The sequence below is a fragment of the Lissotriton vulgaris genome, chromosome 1_2, assembly GCF_964263255.1.
Source record: "Lissotriton vulgaris chromosome 1_2, aLisVul1.2, whole genome shotgun sequence".
NCBI lineage: Eukaryota > Metazoa > Chordata > Amphibia > Caudata > Salamandridae > Lissotriton > Lissotriton vulgaris.
In genome coordinates, this window is record NC_141686.1 from 313612625 (window position 1) to 313637714 (window position 25090).

A 25090-nucleotide genomic window follows, 5' to 3' on the forward strand; every position below is an offset into this window, starting at 1 on the left:
CTCCAGATCTAAATGTGGATGAGAAGCACTGCATCACTTCTAACTCCATCACTTCTAACTCCAGCTCTAACTCTGGATAAGAGACACTGCATCACTTCTAACTCCAGCTCTAACTCTGGATGAGAAGCACTGCATCACTTCTAACTCCAGCTCTAACTCTGGATGAGAAGCACTGCATCACTTCTAACTCCAGATCTAACTCTGGATGAGAAGCACTGCATCACTCCTCGCTCCAGCTCTAACTCTGGACGAGAGGCACTGCGTCACTCCTAACTCCAGATCTAACTCTGGATGAGAAGCACTGCATCACTCCTCGCTCCAGCTCTAACTCTGGACGAGAAGCACTGTGTCACTTCTAACTCCAGCTCTAACTGTGGATGAGAAGCACTGCATCATTTTTGTACTCCAGTTATCATAACTAAACGGGCATTGCGGGCACAAAAACTCATATATATATATCAAAGTATTTTTTTCAATCAAGGATAAGTCTAGGTTATTGATTCCAAATTATATTGGGTAATACATGTAAATCACCAATTTGATCATTACGCTGTTAAGTAAATTGCGAAAACTGCAGGTAAGATGCATCTATCTCCAGCCCTAACTCCAGGTAAGATGCCCTTCTTATGTTTAGCTGTAGCCCTAACTCCTTGTGAGGTGCCCTCCATCACATCTAGCCTCAGCCCTAACTCCAGGTAAGATGCCCTGCATTGCGTCTAGATCAAGCCCTTACTCCAGGTAAGATACACCGCATCGCATTTAGCTCCAGCCCTAAATCAGGTAAGATGCCCTACTTCACATCTAGCTCCAGCCCAAACTCCAGGTAAGATGCCTTGCATCGCGTCCATCTCCAGCCCTAACTCCTGGTGAGACGCCCTGCATCACGTCTATCTCCAAACCCGACTCCAACCCTAACTCTCGGTGCGATGCCCAGTATGACTGGCAATCCCAAATTTGTCTCCAAGTGGCAGATGTTCATCACCCTGTTCTTCTCCTCTCTCTCCAGCTGAAGAGGACCATTTCCTGTTCACATGTTCTCCATTTCCCCTCCAGATCGGTGCTACCCTGGCCATGAACATCATCAGCTCCATCTTTGCTGGCATTGGGATTATCACCTACTCTCTGGACCTGCAGTACTATTTCTGGAGCGCGCCCTGCCACTTCCATCCCTTAAAGTGTCAATCAGATATGGTGAGTTGAAGTCTTTCTGCACTCAATGCTGAAGCAGCCATCAGGTGTGGTCTATTGGGACTGCCTGCAGCCTGAAGACTCCATCTTGTCTTTATGTGTTTAAGGTCGTGTTCATTTTCTCAATAGTCACTGTGTGGAGTTGGCACACAGATACTGCATGTGGATGCCTTTCTGTCCATTCAGTGTCATTGTCAAACACTCCGGAAAAGCAGAGAGTACCACTTTTCCACCAAAAGGGACAGGGTATCTAAACCAGTAAACAACAAACTTCCCTTTTGTGCTCACATGTAACTACTATTCCTCATTTGGTCAATCAGAATACACTGAGTAAAATTCCATATTAAACCACAAAGACTACAACACCAGAAAATAACATCTAAAAATGGTTTTAAAGAATATTGAGAAATACCTATCTCCGTTATTATATAAAAATGTATATATTTATTACAATTATTCATGCAGATATCATTCCATACAATCAATGTATGTCAGATACATTAAAATCACCATTCAATTTCAAATTTAAAAAACATTCAAGCTCATAGTCAGTATATAAAAAATATGCAGAAAGTATAATAATATCCAAATCACCTGTTTAGTGATTTCAGTACTCAGTGCTTATTGTGACAAGTTCTCTATATATGTACATCTTTTACATATCACCCATTCTCGGTTTTTTAGTATCAATTGCACATTCAAAGTAAAAAAAAATTATTAATGTGGATTATGTCGACGCAGCGTTTTGGCGGTTTTCAAAGTCAAATCCCCTCCTTCTTCAGGACAACACACATAAACAAATCTGTTCATATAAAAGCGGCAGTTTTCTCCACTATTCCCTGCTACAACATTGCCGAGTGAACTCTGGATCATATATGACCAGGGATTGAAAATAACGCACTTTGGAAATTTCTAAATCACGTAAACACCCTGATTACCCTCCAAGGGAAGATTATGGGCATCTGAGAAAGGGAATATAGAGAAATAGTGGATCTGAAAGAATATATCAAACAGGATCTGCCTGCCATTTGAAAGAAAAATAATACCAATTTGGAGGTAAACACATCCCCAACTTTGGAACATCTCCCAATATAAAAAAACAGGAAACAGTGGAGAATGAGAGAAAGCAACCGTTTTTATATGAACAGATTTGTTTATGTGAATTTGTCCTGAAGAAGGTGGGGATTTGACTTTGAAAGCTACCGAAATGCCGCTTTGACATAATCAACATCATGAAAAATGTGTTTCACTTTGAATGTGCAAGTGATACAATGCATGCAAAAACTGAGAAAGGGTGATCTGTAAAAGATGCACATCATATATAGAGAACTTGTCACAATGAGCTTTGAGTGTTGAAATCTCTACGCAGGTGGTTTGGAAACTTTTATACTTTCTGCATATTTTTGATATATTGACTATGAGAGTGGAGAAGTGTGGCCCAATGGTTGGAGCGGCAGACCCTGATGTAGAGGTCTAGCCCGGGACCAGGGTTCAATTCCCCGCTTCGGCGGGTCTCGGGTTCAATTTCCTCGGACCTGATAATTCTCGCCTCGGTGCCTATTCTAATCATGGGTCCCACTCTGCAACTCTAGGCAATAGCTTGCTTAATCTCCACAACGGCCCCCACAACGCTAAGGATGCCTGGCTTCACCTTGGGGGTCCCCAGGAGTGGACGCCTCACAGGGAAAGCCAGGATGGGTTCCACAGCAGTATTTGTACAAGCGCCTTGAGACCCTTGCGGGTGAGTAGTGCGTTATACAAGTATCAATTTACAATTTACATATGAACTTGATTTTTTTTCAATTTAAATTGTATTGTGTTTTTAATGTATCGGACATACATTGGTCTGTATACAAAGGTATGGAATCATATGTTCATGAATTATTATAATAAATATATACATATTTATATAATAACGGAGGAGTGTATTTTTTAATATACTTTGAAACGATTTTTAGCTGTTATTTTCTGATGTTGTAGTTTTTCTGGTTCAATATTGGATTTTACTCGGTGCATTCTGATTGACTAAATGTCAAACACACCATTGTATTTTTAACAGTTCATGGTATTTTGTGCATATCCTCTGAGCAGGTAGTGCCTGTGCATGTGAGCCTCGATGGGTTGGAAGAAAGGGGCAGCTCCAACTGATGGCACACACCAGAGCAGTAACAACTTGCAGAGCCCCTGATGTGATCTAAAACTGGGTTCAAGGGAACTTGTTTTGCCTCAACGCTTGAGAGCGTGTGATCCCAATCCTGCCCCTTGTCCACACAACTGGCCATCCCCTGTGAGTTCTTTACACCCATACATAAGTTCCCCCAATGTAGAAAGCTGGCTCTGTATATACTTTATCAAAAAGAGATATAGTGTGCACAGAGTCCAGGGAGTTCCCAAAGGTATGAGAGAGGTTAAAGTAGATAATACCGTACTCTCAATTTAGTGGTAGCTGGGCTGAGCAGTACTTTAGTTACTTTTATTTTAGGAACCAAGTAGAACTCAGTTACAAGTAAGTAGAAATCTTTTAGAAATGCAATATTTTCAATATACAGTTGGCAAAAGTTTGTATAAGCATTAAAAATACTTTACAGGTGCATAAAACAATTTTAATTCTCAAAGAGATACTTTCTATTATTCCCAGAGTCAATATTAAGGGGCCGATTCCGATCTTGCTCGGAAGGGCTCCAAACGCTATCCACCCGGATAAAAGTACGAGCTGTACGCGGGTTCTCCACCCGACTCGTACAGCTGTACGAGCGATCAAGTACGATGCGAGAAACGCAAAATCACCGACCAAATCGTTTCTGGGTCCGAACTGCACCGTTCGCCTCGTCTGTAAGTAAACCGTACCGTGCAATGGAGGCGATTTCAAACCGAGCCAGAACGATGCACGCGTCGGACATCCGGGTCAAGCCGAAGTTTCTGGCTCGCAAAACACCCGGGAAGCTGCCTTTGGGGGCCCGCGTCAGACCCCCGTCACCCGCAGCCTTACGACTCGGACACAGGGGGAGCCCCAAGGGTCTCCCCAACACAAGCATGTATGGTGCGGATGGCACTGACACGTACCCACTGTAGGGGCGCCCTTGTGCGAGACGTACTCATTCAGTCAATGGGAGCCCATGTACAACGTCTTCCGACCGGCTCCTATTGACTTCTATGGGATTCTGACCGAACCGAGTCCAGCAGCATGCGGCCGCAACGTACTCGCTCAGCCGGACTGCAAGAGTCCGGGTCGGTCGGAAAAACACTCCGGTTCCAGCTCGGTCGGAGAGCTTTACGACCCAGATCTGAATCGGCTCCTAAGAGCCTGATTCTGATGCGGTCAGGAAAGCATTCCCACCTAGGGCCTGATTCTGAAGTGGTTAGGAAGGCCTCCTAAGGGTATTTGCTCCTTCCAAATCGGATCGGGAACATGTCTTCCCGACAGAGGGCCCAATTACGATGCAGTTAGGAACATATGCTCCCATTGAAGTCAATGGGAGTCCAACCAAATCGCATTCGGATGCATCGTACTCCGTCGGTCGGACTCTCCCGATCCGAGTGGGTCGGAAACCATTTCCAAACCGATTCAATCGGTAAGCTTTCCAACCCGCATCAGAATCAGTCCCTTAGTGTAATAGAGAGAAAAAACAATGCAATCCTATAGAAGAAAAGACCGGTAAGTAATTTTTAGGTAAGCACTCTACTTAAAATGTCAGACTTTGGAGGGTTTGACCAACACAGGGCAAGGGTCGGCCAAAGGTAGTACTGCACCATCAGCGACACTGGGGCGGCTGGGCGCAGAAGTTACTGAGCCCTATGTTAGTCAATGGGATCTGCGGGCACCATGAAGAGGCACCAGTTGCTGGAAAGTACTCTTGGTTCAGGGACACAGGCCCTGGGAGTTGAGGTCAGCACTGTAGGGGCCACCAAGTAGCACCAAAGCTGCACCACCAGCGCTACAAGGGCGGCCAGGTGCAGGGTGCACAGGGGCATTGGGTGCCCTGTTGAAATCAAAGGAGACCCTCAGCTGGAGAAAATGGCAGCAGGCTCAGATCAGAAGACTGGCTGAGGAAATCCAACGACTGGAGAGGTAATTTGGATAGTGGGGGATGCCAGTACACTGTTGGTTGGGCACCCCAAAGCTTGGGGCTGCAGGTGCAGAGGTGTCTTAAGCATCCCGGTTTCTCTCACAGGAACTGGTCAGGGGACCCTTCAAGATGAGGCTGCAGGCGTCTTGGGGAAGTTCAGGAAAGGTCATCCAACACAGGATCCTAGGTCAGGATCACTGGGGACATGTCACTGGATCGTCGGGCCACCTGTATTCCGGCTATGGGTGACGGGTGCAGAGTGGTGCCAGTGATGCGGATCTGCTTGGATCCTGTGTCCTTAGGGTTGTTTCCTTCTGGACAAATCCGGGGTCCATGGGAGAAAAAAGTCTTTGTTAAAGGCAGCTTAGGTCTCTAGGGTTCCTTGAGGTTTTTAGCTGCAGGGCACGCTGGTTTCATCAAGCAGGGTCCTTGAAGCGGTAGATAGGCCGGTAAGGCCGGTAAGGCTGGGGACAAGTCAGTTGGCATCTTACTCCTTCTCCACTGCACATTTCTTCGGTCCTTCTTCTTCTTCTTAGGTCATCGAATCTGAGGAACAAGGTACCGGGGGCCCTTAAATACTCATTTGCTTAGGGCGCTACTGCGGCTGGAGGGCAGTAGCCATTGGCTAATGTCCCTTAGGGTGACTACACCCTTTAGGTGCCCTTTCCCTTTGGGGAGAGGGGCACATTCTCATTCCTATTGGGACTAATTCTCCAAACAAAGATGAAGAATTCTAAAGAGAGAGGTTCACCTCAGCTCCTGGCCACCCTGGGGGTGTGCAAGGCCAAGGTGGGCACTCCTACTCTGCTTACTAATTTTCCCCTGTGTCCTGCAGCCAAAACGTGGGGCTAGTACAGGGGGGGCGGGCATTCCAACTAGTTGGAGCTGCCCGAATCAGTACATCACAAGGTGAGAACCTTTGAAGCTCACCACCAAGTGCTGCTGTTCCTAGAAGGGGGTATAAAGAGCACCTCCACCCAGAGCAGGCTTTGTTTCTGACCTACAAGAGCACAAAGGTTCTCACCCCAAGAGGGCAGAAACCTGTCTGGTGGTGGCTGGCTGGCATGGACAGGTCAGCCAAAACACTAGAAGAGTGTTGTTTTTCAGTGGCATCTGCAAGGGGTTAAAAGGTGCACCTAGTGCAATAAAGGAAAATGCGCCCAATGTATAATACGGCCCCTGGTCTGTTGTGAAGTATGCCCAAGGGTGTAGCGAAGCCCACACTGCCAACTTAAGCTGGGGTGTCTGGGACAAATTAAGTTGTTGTATGGCTCTTCTTAACTTTCATCTCTGGCTTGCAGGTAATTGCAAGGCAGTGGTACAACTGTAGGATGGGGAAGGGTGTGGGAAAGTTAAAATGTGCTTAAAATGGTGAGAGAATGGAAGAGAAATGTTTAGAATATAACAGAAAAATAAGTTAGAGGCAAATACAATGAAATAGCTTGAAGGAAGAAAAGAAATGCTAAAATATATACAGAAAGAAGAAAAGTTAAAAAGAAGTAGGATGGAACATAGGCACAAAAGAAGAACGGTAAGGATAGAAAGGGAAAAAGAATGCCTCCTCAGACAAGAATCGACAAGAAGAAGAAGGACAGAAGAAGCCGTGCTGTACTAAGAAGAGGAGGACGCCCACTGACTTGGTCCCAGCCCTACCGGTATGTCTCAGCCTCGAACCTACTCCAGCGAAATCCTAAAAGAATTTGTCTCCTGTGAGCACCGGATTTGCTCACTAACAGACTCTGGCCGAGAGTCTGCACCACTCTGCACCCCACGCCCACAGCCCAAGTTCGAGTGGCCCAACACCACGAGGAAGTTTTCCCTGGCGATCCTGACCTCAAATCTGGTGATCTATGACCTGCCTCGAATCTCCATTAGACGCCTGCAATCCCTGTGACTTGCCCGAGAACAGCCACCAACTGACATCCCCCTAACCCTATAGGCTAACATTGGGCCTCAGCACTCTGCACCTGGCCGCCATAGTGCTGCTGAGGGTGTTCTGAGAGTGCATTCTTGAGCCTGGGGGAGCGCGGGTTCTAACCCCAGAATACCAACTCCCAAAACAAAGTACTTACCTTTAAAATGATAACACTGTTTTCTCCTATAAGATTGCCTTGACTGCTTTTCTCTGAAAAGTCTTTTAAGTGTGGAGTTGGGTTGTGTGAAACATTGAATAACTGCAAATATACAAAAACTGAATTACTTACCTTTTTTCTAGGAAATGTGTCAGGGTGACATCTAGACAAATCAAACTTATTAGCAAAAGTAACTTAAAAAGTAATCCAATAAGTAACATGCACATTAATCGGTAAAGTAACTGAAAAGTAATTTCTAACTGTTGACTTACCTGTAACTCAACCAACTGCATTTTAACCTGCATTCAACTGTAAGTTACTGCATAAGTATTGCAAAGTATTATTTCACTTACCCAAACCAGGCCTGGCATGGTTCTAAAATAACTAAATAATATTTGTGTACAAACAAAATTGGTCTGAGTTCAGTGTTTGAGTGTGTGACATAATTTCCTGCCTGAGTTTGTACAATAAATGCTTAACACTACCCTCTGATAAAGCCTTACTGCTCGCCCACACTACCACAAATAGAGAGTAAGGTATAATCTACTTTTACCTCTGCCTACACTGGTAAACCGCATATGATATTCCTCCCATTGCTGAACGTTGCAGAAGTCAGAAATTGCACTGTCGACTTCTTGAACTGAAAGGAATTCATATTTAAAAACGTACTTACCTGAACAATTTTCTTCTGATGCCTAAACATATATAAAGATATTTGCTATTTTTATAAATTGTTGTGGATCTCCTTCTTGAGTCCTGTGTCTAATTTGTTGACCATTGTGTGCGCAAAGTCTGCAGGAAAAGGCCCTATTCCATTTACCGCAGCAGAAGCCAGATTGGCTTCCCTCACTCACTGAGCTGACAAGTGCAACAAAACCTCTGTAGGACCCCTGAAGAAGGCCATCAAAACTTCAAACTCCAAAGGGCTCAAAACGTTGTTGGATGATTAACTTTCAGTAGCAGGAGGACCTACCAACAACTAATGCTGTTCCGTTCATGATCCTGATAAGAAAGAGAGGCTTAGCACATCCCAGCAGGGCCTGAACCTACATGTGGCACTCAAATGTAAACAGCAGATACGTTACACACTGAGGGACAGGTTTACAAGCCCCTTGTGCCACTTTTGCGTCATTTTTAACATGGGAAAAGTGACGTGAGAGTGGCGCAAGGAGCTTGTAAATCTGCCCTTGAGTGTTCCTCCTGCCTGAAGTCTCTGAGGGCAGAATTACTAAGTTTCCACTCGACTCAGAGTTGCGTGAAATGGAGAGGGCAGAATTGGACCATAGCTACTATGATATGTCACACTCTGCTCCCCCGTGCGCTGGTGCACTGTGTGCACTCTACCGCCAACAATGGCGCCTTTGCACCTTGCTGTAAGGATGCCTGTGTTACAAGACCAAAAACAATCCTTAAAAGTACGTTCCTTTTTTCTTTTTCCATGTGTGATGCCGAACGCAGCACACACAGAACGAGGAAGTAATGAGGAGCAAAAACTACATCTCTCCTCACTTCACCTGGGTCTAGGAGGCTTCGATGCATTCCCATGTTAGCTGACGTTGTTAAATCTGCGGTTGTATCAAAATTCGTGGGGGGATGCAAAGGAACACCCACACTCCACCCATGGAACACCCCCGATGCAAAGTAACGCAAAGAAGCACGTAGCGCAGCCTTGCCTTACTTTGTATTGTCTGACAAAGTCACTCAAAGTAGCTTTGCATGGGTCAGTAAATCCCAGAGAAGGCCTTGTGAGCCTTGCGACAACTTGCGTCATGCGAGGACAAAGGAAGTCCCTTGTAAATCTTCCCCGCAATGTGACAGTGATAACATCTTCCCTGACATCAGATTTCAGATTTCATGAAGCTGCCCCCTGTATAGGCAATGCTCAGGTCCCTGCCCCCAATGTACCAGCAGCCATAAATGAATCTTCATTTGTCTAAACCTGGCAGAGATTGGGTTTCCTGGGTAAAGAATAAGAACGCCAAGTCCATCTGTGCCTTTAGTCTTGACTTGTTATCAGCAATAGGCTAAGTCTGGAGGCTCAGTGGACTAATGCGTCCACTGTAGTGCCTTGTGTTTGACCTCATGGTCACAGGTTCAAATCCCAAAGGGTCAACTCAGCCTTTCATCCTTCTGAGGTCAAAAAAAGGAGTAGCATTGAGTCGGGTAACAATAAAAATCTGTTTTTCAGTGCCAAGATGCCCTTCTGGTTTTACGTGCACTTCACAAATACACATGTTATGTTATGGTAATAGGTGTTTTTAAATTTCTTTCCACAGCGTTCCTATGGGGGTATTACATTGGCATTACTTTTTCTCTCCTTGTTCGAGTTTGGCATTGCCGTTGCCACCTCCGCCTTTGGATGCGTCACCGCCTGCCTCTGTCCACCCTGCTGCGACGTTCCACAGGTAACTCATGTGACTACGCTGTTGTCATCTGCTATCACATTTTGTGGTAATGTAGCACTGCGTAGACATTGATGACGGACTCCACATAGACCACCCTTTAGAGACTGTTGGAACCGGAAAACTCATGTTAATGTGTAGTCAGTGGAGAAGTGTGGCTCAGGGGTTAGAGGCGGCAGACCCGGAATCTGAGATCGGTCCTGGACCAGGGTTCAATTCCCCGCCCCGGCGGGTCTTGGGCTAAAAATTCCACGGACTCGATAATTCTCGTCCCGGTGCCTCTTCGACTCACGGGTTCACACTCTGCGACTCTGGGCAATAGCTTGCTTAATCTCCACAACGGCCCCTCGCGGCGGGATGCCTGACTTTCACCCTGTGGACACCCTGTCGGGGCTTCTCACAGGGGAATACCAGGACAGGTTCCCTAGGCAAGCGCCAGGATGCCCATTGTGGTGACAGGTTGCGCTATATAAGTATACCTACATTTACATTTACATTTTGGTGAATTTGGCATTACATTTCAATTTCAGGTTTATTGATATTAAGGCGGTGTTCTACCAAAGTATCAAGTTTTTAATATCGACCAGCACTTACATCGACTATGCCGTATTGACACCCACCACGTCACAAATGTCAGTAGATGTGGAGTTAAGAAGAGTACATCTATTCCCCATATCTCCTTACCTTGAAGATACGGTGGTACTCAATATTCGGAAATCGATACACGTGCAGGTCGGTATTAATGACCTGGATATTTTGACACACAATTATTAAGAAGTATGCAAAAAAGTGATGGACGGAATTCTTGCATTAATCTCAGCCACTTTTAACTACTCGGGCCGCATCCAAGTCTACCGTCATTATGCACGCCATTTCACCTCAGAATGGACCGAGCCATGTGCAATCTTGACCCTTCTCCAATAGGAACAGTTCAGACCGAAGTGCCAAGCGAGGACCTCCCTGAACTGGAAGACAAGCAACCCAAGACACAATCATGAAGGGCCTCATTAGATGCAATGAAGCCACTCCACAGCACAGGAAATCCAGGCCTGCTAGCAACGGCTTATAGTCGGTGCTAACTTCGGGGCTCATAAATGTGGTCATAGTTTCAGCATCTTCATTTCAATGTAAAGCCTGATTACTGGTTAGGACCAGTACTTAATTTGAGTCGGTGGTTTCTGGTGCTCAGCACCGGCACTTAATTGTTAAGACCAACACTTTTGACAGTCTGTCACATGGTGGCGCTGTTTGTTTTATTTAGAGATTCCTATGGCTTTGAGAGCCTATAATAGTCTCAATTGTCACACTTGTAGGAATGTGATGGTTAGTAGTCGTGTAGGTGCTGTCATTGGAAGCGCTGGCAGCGGCAATGAGCGGTGCAAGCACACGTGGCCTCCTGACAAGAGCCCTGGCACTTTTTTGCAAATTATGGCTGGTAGGGTAACACAATTTCCATAATATCGGTGCTACCACAACATGTCTGACCATTTAAAAATGAGGATTTATGCTCATAGTCAATATTGAAATAAATAAATACCAATATTTGTAAAGCACACAGCTACCTCCGAAGTGGTGTCACAGCGCTGGGGGCCCTCGGGAAGATTAAGCAAGCTATTGCCCCGAGTCACATGGTGCTGGGCTAACCTGCCGCCGGCACCGGGGATCAAACCGTGAACCCTGTAGTCCGAAGTCAGGCACCCCGGCCGCTGACCCACACCTCTTCCCCTCTTACGCTGTGTTTAGTTCTGTTTTCAAGGGCCTTTCTTTTTTTTCAGTGGTTTCGTGCCATGATCCCAGTTGTTCTTGCATTTCTAGAGTGCTTTGCATGAGCACCAGTTACATTACACAAGGACACTCATTTTTGAGTTTTTTTGGGGATATAATGGATGAAAACGCACATGGTGTTGGGGCCAGTAAGTTTTGCTTTTCTAAAAACAAACCTCTGCTTTGTTGGTTCATACAGACCTACAGAGTTCACAGCAGTGTCAGCGGTGAACTCTAAATGCGGTTGGTAGCGTAAAGGCAGAGTGGCAGAAGTAATGTCCTCCGCCTCCCTGACTGCCTACACTCTATCCACAAAAGTTTAAATCAGGCCCTGAGAGTTGTATATATTGACCTTTTGCATTAGAGCCAAACCTACCTTTAAAACCCTTAATCAATCCTGCTGTATGAACCCCTAGGAACTATCTCAGTGTGGTTGTCATTCCACCCTCTTTCTCCTCTCCTGGAGTCCTTCACAAGTAAAAAGCCTGCAACTTCTCTTTATTGGGAACCATTGGCCCCATTGGAACACTGGACTCTCTCAAGAGAGCAAAGTAGAGAAGCCCAAGGCCTACTCAGGGGAGGTGTTTTGGGCTAGTACCCCCAGCTCACTGGTACACACAGCAAGTAAATCATTGTCCAGTCAGTGCTTTGTCTTACAAAGGGAAAAGTACTTTATTACACATGCACTACTAAATACTGCACATTAATTTACAAATATCAACAAACAGACAGTTGGAAATACCTTTGGTGACACGAACGGAACAGTTGGCACGCTAGCAAGCCATGACCATAGACATAGACACAATATCCTAGGGTGCAATTGTAAAAGTCTGGCCTACTGGTTTGTCCAGCTGTCGCCACAATTGTAGAAATAAGAATATGACATTTAAAGTCACTGCAAACCACATTACCAGATTACTCTGATGGTACCATCTCACAATGACTTGCACTAATGTTAATTAGGCCCACTGTTCATGTGAAGACATTCAATAAAACATTCCCAATTCAATCACATGCAGACATTAGTCCTATCGCTATTTTTACACTGCTGCCACTTCCGCTTTAGGACCAACCAACAGAGTTCCCTATACTCCATAGCCTCTGTGCAAAAGGAGTGCTTTAAAATACAGGGCAGGATTTAATCCCTGACAGACTGATGGAAGCTTTTCAGGAAACATCTGTGGGGCTGCTCTACTCCTGGCAACCCCCCAAAACACTTGCCACCATGTATGTATGTATGTTCTTATATAGCGCTCGACTTACCCTTGGGCATCTCAGCGCTTGCATTGGGAACCCGTCCTGGCTTTTCCCTGTGAGATAACCCGTAGTGGGCATCCCCAAGGTGAAAGCCAGGCATCCCGCCGCGGGGGGGCGTAGTGGAGATTAAGCAAGCTATTGCCCAGAGTTGCAGAGTGTGAACCCGTGATTCGAGTAGGCACCGAAGTGAGAATTATCGAGTCCGTGGACACTTGGGCTCAGACCCCTGCCGCGTCGGGAATTGAACCCTGGTCCTGGGTCTGACCTCTGCTTCAGGGTCTGCCTCCTCTAACTAGTGAGCCACACTTCTCCACTGCCATCATTGGTAGTACCCCTGTTCTTCATCACAAAGAGAAAAAGCACTTTTCTCAGCCCTCATGAGGACTGATGGGGTGCTCCCTCACCCAGGTGCTTGAATAAATCATGAGCTACCTCCAGCTTTATTACATGTTCACGTAAAATAGAAACAGGAGTCATTGCATAATCAGATATGACTCCCCATGCCGTCTATAGCCGTTGAGAATCCCTTGTCACAGAACCAGAAATATAATAGCATTGTATCTTCAGCGCTATAGATAGTAGGTTTGATCTCAAATGAACGTGGGAGGATCCGGTAGATTGGAAATCGCGCGGGGCTTAAAGTCTGCAGGACTCAGCTAAGGAGAACTACCCGAACTTGGGAAAGTAGAGAGTAAGAGGGGTCAGAGAGGTGGTGAGAGGAACTAGGATCCAGTGAGTCTGCAGTGGAGACAGGAGGGCTTTTGTATATTTAGCCTCATGTAGGGAAGTCCAGGGGGGAGCTATTCATTGTGGTAGGGGTCTGTATGGGGCCATCTCCTACTGGCCCTTCTGGACCCTTCTTGGAGGTCTCCTGTACCATTGGTGAGGACTGCTGGTCAGGGCCATCAGCTGATGGGAGGGAATCATCAGGGGTCCGGGGTCCAGTCAACTTAGCCAACAGTACGTCAAAGACATGTGCTATTGGTTGGTGGTGCAGGCCCCTCACCTCCTGGGGACAGAGGGCCATTCCTTCTGCTTCCACCCATCTCCTGAAGGCGCCCTCCCAGGGAGTCATGGACGGGGGTGAGGGAAGCTTCCAATTACATCATGATGGAGCGCTTAGCCAGGGTGAGGTCCATATCTAAGAAACAAAACACTGTCTTGTGCTTCTTGGGGCGTCTAAGGATTTCTAGGGCACAGACCTCCTAGATATCGATTATGGTTAGCCCTGTGGCCTCCCAGAATGGATGACCCTGATACAGTCCCACAATATACGGAGCAGGTCTGCAGCTAGGGTGTTACATCTGGCGCAATTTTCCCAAGATCCTGGAAAGATTCTGAAGATCCATTGCAGAGAAAGATAGACTCTTTGGAGCATGTTAAATTGGCTCAACTGGTGGCCGGAAACCTTCGGGTAGGACCATGCCCTGGCTCTCTCCTTCTCATGAAGGGGGCTACCAAAATCGGTCTCCCATGTATCTCTCAGCTTATGTAGTAAGACCTGTGTCTGTGCCGCGAGGGCTCCGGCCAACCAACTGATCAGCCTATGGCCTTCCTCAAGAGTATATGGAGTGTGGAGGAGTGTGTGGACAGCTGTTTCTGAGTCCTGGATTCCCCAGAGGTCTCTGAGTGCCCTAGTGAGCACCGCATAAGGCTGCACTGGCCCATCAGGGCTTCGAAGAACAACAGCTGTCGATTTTGGAAAAGATCTCCCACTGTGTCTAAGACCACCCGTGTCCAGGGTCTCAGTCTGCCACTGGTGGAATGGCAATTGCAGGTTCTCAGGCCCAGCAGGGAGTTAGTCAGTGTATAAGAGGCCTGTGGGGGAGTGAGTTGTAAGGCTTTACTAAGGTATCCCCAAGCCACCTGCAAGAGGCATGGGGACTGGGGCTGCCAACTTGTGTTGGAGAGCATCCACTGCTAGAGGGTTGCCCGAGAGATTAGGGGGTGAACTGTGCTGGTGTCTGTCAAATAAGGTCCTGCCAGCCAATATGGGACCCACTGCAGTTGGGCCGTAAGATAATAACGCTCGAAGTTAAGTGCGCCTAGTCCTCCCGTCTCTGGGCGATGTTGCTACTTTGGAAGGGCAACTTGTCTCCTTGAGAATGACCAAATAAATTCTGCCAGGTGGGTGCGGAGGTTCCAGAAGAATGAACAGGGGAGCATGACTGCGTGGTTTGCAAAATAATAGGGAAGACGTGGGAGCATCCCCATTTTAGAGACTGCTATCCTACCCATGACAGACAGCGGCAACAACCTCCAAAATGTGGCCTAGGAGCGAAGGGTCATCACAGCCAACATCAGATAAGCGTCTAGCAGATCAGGGGTATAGTGAAGTATCCAGATTCCCAGATATCTGAAACAAGTGGGTTACCAATGAAACGGTCCCATTCCAATGTCCAGTTGTTATGGTCTTGCGTCGAGGGAGAATATGAACATAGATTACTTTTGCCAGCTGGCGCGTACGGCCGAAAGAGCCCAGAATTCAGCTAGGAGTTGTGCATGGAGGGGCAATTCCATGAGATGCCCGAAGATAAAAAGTCCATTTCCCGCATAACGCAATATTTTTTAGGCTGTATCTGGAAAAGGTATGTCCCAGTCACCACCTAGCTGTAGAGCTCAAGCCACCAGGGGCTCCATTGTTAACGTGAGAAGGGTTGGCAGGGGGCATCACTGCCCCCTCCCGCTGCCTACTGGGATGGGGGTCAGATAATTGCTTCCCATAGCAGACCCTGACTGTCGGATTTGTGTAGAGGAGGTGGATAATCCAGATAAGGTAGTCAATCAATCAACCAATCAATCAGAGCACTTGTAAAGCTCGCTACTTACCCGTGAGGGTCTCAAGGCGCTGAGGGGTGGGGGAGGGTGCTGCTCCTGTTCGAAGAGCCAGGTCTTCTGAAGGCGAGTAGGTCTTGGGTCTGTCTTGGTGGGTAGGGAGGGTGTTCCAGGTCTTGGCGGCGAGGTAGGAGAAGGATCGGCCTCATGAGGTAGTGCGATGGATGCGAGGGACAGCGGCGAGGGCAAGGCTGGAAGAGTGGAGCTGGCGGGTGGGGGTGTGGAATCTGATACTGTTGTTGAAGTAGGCTGGTCCGGCGTTGTGGAGTGCTTTGTGTGCGGGGGTGAGGAGCTTGAAGGTGATCCTCTTGTCGACGGGGAGTCAGTGTAGATATCTCAGGTGGGGGGTGATGTGGCTGCAGCGGGGGACGTTAACGATCAGTCGGAAGGAGGCGTTTTGGATGCGTTGTAGTCGTCCTAGGTGTTTGGCTGCCATTCCTGCGTAGAGTGCGTTGCCGTAGTCAAGTCTGCTGCTGACGAGGGCCTGTGTCACCGTTCTTCTCGTTTCGGTCGGGATCCACTTGTAGATCCTGCAGAACATGCAAAGGGTGTTGTAGCAGCAGGAGGAGATGGCGTTGACCTGTTTCGACATGGAGAAGGAGGAGTCGAGGATGAAGCCTAGGTTGTGTGCATGGTCGGTGGGTGTTGGTGCTGCTCCCATTGTGGTCGGCCACCAGGAGTCGTCCCAGGCTGAGGGGGTGGGTCCGAGGATGAGGACCTCCGTCTTGTCCGAGTTCAGCTTCAGCTTCAGTTCCTCATTCAGTCGGCGACGGCCTTCATTCCGTTGTGGAGGTTGGTTTTGGCGATGAGTGGGTCCTTGGTGAAGGAGAGGATGAGTTGGGTGGCGTCGGAGTAGGAGATGATGTTGAGGTTGTGGTGGCGGTCCACTTGTGCGAGAGCGTCAGGCTGAGGATGAGCCCTTGGGGACGCCGCAGATGATGTTGGTGGCTTCGGAACAGAAGGGTGGGAGGCGGACTCTCTGGGTTCTGCCGGAGAGGAAGGACGTGGTCCATTCCAGGGCTTTTTCTTGGATTCCGGCTTCTAGGAGGCGTGTTTTTAGAGTGCGATGGCAGACCGTGTCGAAGGCAGCCGACAGGTCCAGGAGGATGAGGGCTGATGTTTCGCCATTGTCTAGTTGGCATCTGATGTCGTCTGTGGCGGCAATGAGGGCTGTCTCGGTGCTGTGGTTGCATCTGAATCCGGATTGGGATGGGTCTAAGATGTTGTTGTCTTCCAGGTGGCGGGTCAGTTGCATGTTGACGATTTTCTCTACGACCTTTGCCGGGAACGGGAGCAGGGAGATGGGCCGGAAGTTCTTGAGGTCCTTGGGGTCCGCTTTGGGCTTCTTGAGGAGGGCGTTGATTTGGCGTGCTTCCAGCTTTCCGGGAATGTCACTGTTTCAAAGGAGATGTTGATGACCTTCCGTAGTTGGGGTGCGATGGCTGCGTCTGCTTTGTTGAACACGTGGTGTGGGCAGGTGTCTGACGGGGATCGGGGGTAAAGCCTTGTTCTGAAGAACTCTAGTATGCTAAAGAGGAACTCCCAGTAGAGAAAGTCAAATGCTTTGTGTAGATACAGGACTAAAGCCATTGCCCCGGGCCAAACCTACCATGCAGCCTCTATAATTCTGTATAGGCCGCAAAGTTTAAGAGATAGATTTCTGCTTGGGACTAACCCATTTTGATCTTCGTGAATCAGCAGCGGGAGTACATGCTGAATACGGGTAGCTAGGATCTTGCAGAGGTTTCATAATCCATATTTAGAATGGCTGTTGGGTGATTGCAGGCCATATCGGTCATGGCTTTTCCCTGTTTCGGCAAAGATACCAATGACGCCTCACGGAGCCCTTCCCAATGACAATCTTGTAAAGTTTCATCAGTTTGGGTACTGGGACACCAGTGAAGGCTTCGAGATCTACATTAGGTTGTCTACTGTCTGTAGAGTCAGACAGGAAGGGGGTGGAAGGGTCGTTGAAGGGGATGAGGTCGAAGAGCCAGCAACAGAGTCCACAGATGAGGAGCGGGACGAGACACTGGTGGGGGGGAGAGGGAGATGTACTGGAAGGCAGCTGATTATCCAGAGCCACCTGGCAAACACTCCAGACGATCTGGGGGTCCTGCACCCACTCTCCGGGAGCTCCGTTTTCAGCCCCTCAATAATGCTGCCTGACCCCCCCTTCCTGACAACGGCCTGCTCGCAGAAGGAGTCATGGTCTCCAATCAGCCCAAAGCATCTGAAGCAAGTGTGAAAAAGTGGGTTTTGTAGTCTACATTTACTTTCAGTTTGGCTGAATAGAGAAGGGCATACCTGATCCCCCGCTCGCCCAGCTGTCGCTTAACCCCAAGAAAGGAAGCTCGATGTCTCTGTAGTGCCAAAGTGTAACCTGGGAAGATAAAGATCCTTTGGTTATCCTGCAGAAGGGAGTCTGAGCGTATTGCCATTTTAAGGATTGCATCACAGTCTTTAAAGAGGAGAATGTTCACTACTATCGGGTGGGGGCGTGCCCTTCCCGAAGGATGCTTTCCAGCACTCTGTGGGCTTTTTCTTTTGAAAGGAATGGGGTAAGATCTTGGGGGTTAGTAGGTTCTTAAACCGGTCCCTAGATAGTCAACTATATTAGGACCTTCACTGCTCTCCGGCAGTCCCACTATGCGGATGTTACTGCAATGGACGCATCCCTCAGCATTGATCTTCTTGGGGAAGTCATTGGACTGCTAATGGAGGTCTGAGGTGGCGGGTTGTAATTCAGCGTAAAACCAGCTCAGATCCCATTATCCAGCTGTAAAGCAGCAGCTTACCATAAAAGGCGAACCCTGGCGGTTAGCAAACCAAGTACATTTCCACAGAATTTACTGTGACTGAGACTTAGGGCCTCATTACGATGTCGGGTGGAAACTTTCTGCCCAACACTGTATGGAACTCACAGTAGGTGGTTCCACCCGACCGATTATGATGCGACCGAACACTGTTCAGTCAAGATCCCATTGTTCCCTATGGGAGCCCATATTCTGCCCGACAACACAGGCTCCTATGGGGAAATGGGTGTGTGTGTAAAATCCTGCACCCTATCGCAGGCACCCCATTATTCCTATCACACAGTGCAGGGCTTTACAGGGGGGTCCCTTAGGTACCCTCTAATCCCCCAACCGGAGGCTGCAGGATGAACGGGTTCTGCTAGGGGCCCCCGAAGTCACTTTCGGACAGCCTTTTCGTGTCTGTTGTAAATCGACATCATATTTGGTCAGAACCGATTCGGGATGACCCTGCGGTTTACTTTCTGACTGCGAACATCGCAATCAGATGGGCGGATTATAAGTCCACCGAGTAGGTCGGAGGGGTTCCTATGTGATTTAGGGAATTCCAACTGTTGGACAGAGGCAGAGGCTTTCCGCCCAACATCGTAATGAGGCCCTTAGTTGGTGAGACTCAGTGACAGTAAAAGTCCAAAACTGGTTAGTCAATAATTGATTAATCCAGCCAAGCCCCTCCCTCAGTACTGTTTCTTAAAGTCCTTTATCTGATGATCCCATATGGTGTAGCAACAACTATGCTGTCAAGCCAGACCTAAATATACTGTTTGCATGTCTAAGCTGAATATACATTAGCAAATAGCTTTTAGAATCTGGGCCTTATGAAGCCCACCTGTCTGATTACTGTCCCAACAGACATACTTTGTTGGATGTATTCTATAGCACATTTCCATGTGAAGTATAAATACTTGAAGTACAGCGGATTTTCATTAAAACCACTAGAAATCAATAGTTGCTAAATTATTTTCTGCGGAATCGTCCTTCAGTTGTTTGTGTAAATATCTAGCTCACAGGAACACAGGTTTTATAGCTTTGCCCTTAACAGGTTTAGGGGATAACGATTGTGTATTTTGTCATTGTACAGCTGTGGGATTTTTCAGTTGTCTGGTCTGCTGCCTGTGTTTGTGGACTTAAGCAGGATTGCTTATCATAACAAACAACGATCCATTCATTGATAAAGGACATAGATATTACCATTGGTTCCCACAAAGGGTAAGCGTGTGGTGGCAGGAGGCTCAGTGAGGCGGAAGACCACACTATCCTGCTGGTGGTGCTTCCCAGGATGAAGCTGGCCCGGATGGGTGGCAGTCGGCTCTCTGTGCACGCAGCTAAAGAATGGAACGCACTCCCAGATGTCATCAGGCACGAGTCGAACCACCTTGCTTTCAGGAAGCGCTTAAAGACACACCTTTTCCAATAGTGTCTTTCATTTCCCTTTGTCTTACAGCGCTGGGATGCTCAAGAGTAGCCATGCGCTATAGAAGAAGGTATTCATTCATTCATTCTATCACTATAGGTTTATATCTGCTTGAGGGCTGTCTCCTATGGCTCTGGGTGATGCAAAGCTCTACCTGTTGCATGATCTGGGCCCTGGAACTGGGGGATTACACTGATGGTTACCTGTGAAGAACCAGTTCTGCTTCGCAATCGCCCGCTTGACCCTAGTGTGCATCCTTTGCTTTGTACCAGTTCAAGACAAAACCAGGCAACAACAGCCACTGATTGATCAATCACTCTATAACTAGGTTGACGCTGCACAAGTACCTTAAGTGAATACAAGTTATCTTCCAGTTTTTGCCCATTAGACATTTCCTGGGTTTAAATGCTCCCCAGAGAAAGCAGACCCCAGTGGATCACTTTTGGTGATCCACTAAGATCCAGCAGCAGAAGATGCTCTTCTTATTGTCTCTCTCTCCCTTCCTCCTCCTTCCACATGAGCAGAATCTAGCGATGGCTAGGTGTGTTAAGTTATCAAATGCAGAAAGTAGTTCCCTTTGTTAGGTATTTCCTTGAGTTTGGGTTTGAGTGACAGCCCCAAGGATTACCGTGTGGTAAATAGAATGGTGTAAAAAATAACAGTGATTGGAATTTTTGTTGTATATAAGTAATGTGGCTTTTCAATGTTTTTTGTTCATGAATGTAATTTGTGAATTGTTTAATGTGTTGACTGTTGATGTTATTTGAAATTTATGTGTCTCTTCTTTTCAGACTTTTGAATTTTGCTAAAAACATATGAAAAAATTCTTAAATGGAATGATTTAATAAATAACCAAATCAAACAAAAAAGAAATTGTTTGGTTGATGCTATAAAGAGATAAAGCAGAAGTATTGAAAGTGTGAGGTACCCCCTTTCGTATTTGATAAGTATTACGGCCCTACCTGACCCTTGTCCTACGGGCCTAGTCCCTCTAGTGGTTTCTTTCTAGTTGTGTTAAGTGGCATAAACAAATGTAAAGATTCACTCATTACCTGATGAATCCATTCCTTAAAATTCAGCTGGTTTTGAGTTCTATGATGCCCGGTTACTCACCGGTAATATTCATTACTCCGAGTCCTGGTCTCCCCGTCCCATTCCTGAGCCCTTCCCTCCCCCCTGGGTTGCATTGTTTCTTTGGGGTGATTGTTTCGCTTTCTGGGTTTGTTTTCTTTGGTATTCTCAGGATGTTTCTGTCCGGCACTTCCCCCTTTATTGTCACGTGATAGTGACGCCATGTTGGGGGAAGTGCAAAAAGCTCAGCTAGGTTATAGGTTTCTGTGGAACAGACTAGCTGCTCACTGTTCAGGAATGGGACGGGGAGACAGGACGAGGAGGTAATGACGGTGAATGTAAACCATCACACTAACGCACCTGTTGTCTCTTGCTCACAGCCTATGATTATCATGCAGTGCGGGCCAGTACAAGATCCAGAAATCCCTTCAGCACCATTGACAGAAATGCCAGGGGCACAAGCACTCATGCCCTAGCAGTTACCAACGATGGTGCCCTCAGCCCTCAACCTAGCCCACCAGGCACCTTCTGAAGCCAGCGTACCCTTTGATGTGGAACCCAGCCAGTATCAACAGCTGTACCCCTGAGGGATACTCATGCAATGGATGGTTAAAGCAAGTTTACTACTAGTAAAGCACCATTGTGGCACCTAAGAAGTGGCCTTGAAGCAGGGACAACTGGTTACCATGGATCCCATAGCTAAGTGTTGGCAGTCCTCTTGCTAAACTAAATATTGGACAGGGCTAAGAGAGACGTGAGCGTGAGAATCCAACCTTGAGTAGAACCAATTGTAAAGACTTATGATGCGACTGCAATAGCCAGTAGGGAATAAATTGTCAATACATTCAAATCATTAAAGATTCTTTGAATTTTTTGGGTAGCCCATCTGGAGGTTGTGGTGGTGACAATGAAGAGGAGTGAATGTTTAATGGTAAGTGGGGCAGAGCTCATGGGAATAAACTGTTTGGGGTGTTATGTTTGGTTCACAGTGGTCAGTGGGTTTTTGACCAAAATATAGAATTAAAAATATTGTGGGTGACACATATTGTTGCCAGAGTATTGTGCTGTCAAGAAATGTATTAATATATATGTTATAAAGGTATTTATATATCGCGCACTGCTACTCGAGAGTGTCCTGGCACGTGGGGGAAACAGTAAACATGGGAGGCAAGAGGGACTAAATGGACTGTTTAAACAGATGAGTTTTTAGCCTTTTTTTAAATGTGGACAGTTCCTTGATGTGCCGGAGATCTTCAGGGACCGCATTCCAGAGAGTGGAGGCCTTGACTGCAAAGGACATCCCTCCCAGACGAGCTCTCCAAAATCTAGGGATCACCAGCCGTCTTTGCATAGCTGAGCGCAAAGGACGATTGGGCGTGTAGAGGGAGAGCCTGGAACTAATATAAGCAGGACCCTGACCGTGAAGTGCCTTGTGAGTCATAGTAAATGCTTTATAATGCACACGCTGGGCGACAGGTAACCAGTGCAGATTACTCAGCTGCTCGCGCACACTAAGGCATCTGGGGATGTTAAATAGAAGCCTAACTGCCGCATTCTGGATGACCTGTAATTTTCCCAGACGGTACCCTGGAATGCCAAGGTAAATGGCGTTGGCATAGTCCAGGCGTGCCAATACTAGTGCCCTGACCACCGTCTCCCTGGCAGCGCGGGGAAGCAAGGGAAAAAATCTTCTCAGGGCTTTTAGTGTGCCAAAGCACACCCCTGACAGACGCATGATTTGTTCATGGAAGCCTAAGTCGCCCCCAAACCAAATTCCCAGGTTTCTTGCTACACCACAATCTCCTGAGGGGCAAGGAAATCCGGGAGGCCAGAGAGACTCTCTAAAGGCAGGTGGAAAATGACCATAGAGGAGCACCTCAGATTTTTCTTCATTACATTTCAGGCTGGCCTGGGCCAGCCATGAAAAGACCGCTGACAAGCAGCGATGGGCCACCTCCGTTTGCAGATCATCCCCCTTCCAGGTAAAGAGAAGCTGGGTGTCATCAGCATAAGCCATAATTTTGGCACCCAGCTTCTCCGCCAAACCGATCAGGGGGGTGAGGTAGACATTGAACAAAAGGGGGCTCAAGGAAGACCCTTGAGGAACACCAGTGGCTACCATGGTATCTGATGAAGAGAAAGGGGGCATCCACACCTGTTGGGAGCGGTTATCCAAAAAGGATCTAACCCATTCCCAGGCCGTGCCATTAATACCGATGTCAGACAGGCCGGAGAGGAGCTGGAGATGGGGTACCGTATCGAAGGCGGCAGAGAGGTCGAGTAAAATCAGATCCGCCCTGCCGCCTGCATCCAGACACTCCCTAATAGCCTGCCAAATTTCCCCAAGAGCAGTTTCAGTGCTAAATGCTGTTCTGAATCCAGATTGAGCTGGATGTAAGGGTCCTGTTGACTCCACAAATCTCTCCAGTTGTTTAAAGGCCACCTTCTCGCACACCTTAGCTAAAGCTGGAAGGAGGGAAATGGGGCGATAATTGGAGAGAAGTGAGGGGTCAGCAGAAGGTTTCTTAAGGAGGGGGAGGAGTTTTGCATGTTTCCATTGCACAGGCACCCTTCCAGATTGAAGTGAGTCATTCACCAACTTCACAACCTCTGGAGCGACTATCTCTGCCACCCCACTCAGGACCCTAGCATGACAGGGGCAGGCCGGCGAGCCAGATTGTAATGATTTGAGTATGGCTAGGACGTCTTTCTCCTCGGCAGTGGTAAAATGCGAAAAGAGTTGGTTGGGTACAGTAGGACAGGGGGCAATCGGAATGGGTAGAGGGGACGGCCCTGATGGGATAGTCCTTAGGCTGTCTTGTATTTTTTGTATCTTGACAGTGAAAAAGTTAGATAGGTCCTCACACCTTTGGAGTGAATTCAGAGTGGGGGGGAGTTCCGCAGCGGGGGATAGAAAGCTGCGGACGATGGCGAAAATTTCCTTGCTGTTGTTGTTAGCTTTAGAAATTCTATCTGCAAAGAAGTTGCCTTTGGCTTCTTTGATAGCAGCGTAATACTCCCGCTGAGCGGCACGGAGTGCCGCCTTCGCCCGAGGACAATACTCCCGGCGCCAACCCCGCTCCAGTTTTTTACAGTCTATTTTCAAAACTTTGAGGGAGTCGTTAAACCAAGGCTGAGAGGGGAAGCATCGGGGGGAGCCCTTCGTGGTGGACTGAGGAAGTGAGTTAACTGCCTGGTTGATCCAGTTAAAAAACGTTTCCACTGCTCCGTCAAGGTCAGCGACCTTGTCAGGAGATGTATGGGCCAAAGCTCTAGCTAGGGCTGGGATGTTGAATTTCTTAGGAAGCTGACCAACAGCCATACCAGGCGACAAGGTGGAACTACCCATGTTCCAACTGAAACAGACCAGAAAGTGATCAGACCAGGTAACAGGCCTAGGAGCTAATACCCTAAGCTCAAAGTTGGAGCAAACTGGGTCTAATAAATGCCCACATATGTGAGTGGCCGCCGGGACCTGTTGGGTCATATGGGTCAGATTACATAGATCCAGCAGGTCCCTCGTCCCAGGGGCCTGCTGGTTCTCCAAATGTATGTTCAGGTCACCCAAAAGAAGAAACCTGGAGAACCGGAGAGCCCGGGAGGCAATGATCTCATCAAGGGATTTGAGAAAGGTGCCGGGAGTGCCCGGCGACCGATATACCAGTACCCCACCTACAGTAAATTGTGGAGACAGGGCCAGTGAGAATTCTAGTATTTCACCCTCCGTGACCTCCCTTGTGCATTCCTTCTTGAGTGTCCATATATCTCTGAACACTATAGCAACACCACCCCCTCTGCCAGCTTGACGATCCACCCTAACTATCTTATACCCCCTAGGAATAGCTAGTTCCACCACTGGTGAACAGGAGTCATTCAGCCAGGTCTCGGTGACAAATAGGAGGTCTAGTTGTTCATCGACAATCAGTTCGTGGACGTCAGCGGCATGTTTTGCCATAGACCTAGCGTTGATGAGTGCCGCTCGAATATTAGTTTTGTGGCCTGAGAGAAGGGAGGGATCAGGTTGGCTCAAGGTGAAGTGGAACTGACAGGAAGGGCAAATCCTCATCCTATCTTTCAGGACATCCCAATATCTGGGGCCACAGGAGACATTACCTAGCTTGAGCAATGTATCCCGGTTATAGGAGATCCTTACTGTTGCATCATTGGACGTGAGGGGGTCAGGGGTCCTGGCCCTGTGTGCTGCCGA

The 25090-nt window shown here is 47.7% G+C and overlaps 1 protein-coding gene across 4 annotated transcripts in view; it reads left to right on the plus strand.

The window, feature by feature from the left end:
- The window catches only part of LOC147736595 (membrane-spanning 4-domains subfamily A member 4A-like), a 225483-nt gene extending 203748 nt beyond the window's left edge, over positions 1-21735 (plus strand). For all 4 annotated transcript variants that reach the window (XM_086953781.1, XM_086953780.1, XM_086953782.1 and 1 more), the window contains 3 exons: positions 1054-1191; positions 9604-9732; positions 21264-21735. In XM_086953781.1, the coding sequence (XP_086809907.1) occupies positions 1054-1191; positions 9604-9732; positions 21264-21359 (363 nt within the window). In that variant the 3' untranslated portion in view covers positions 21360-21735. The remainder of the gene's footprint in view (positions 1-1053; positions 1192-9603; positions 9733-21263) is intronic.
- The last annotated feature ends 3355 nt before the right edge of the window (positions 21736-25090 follow it).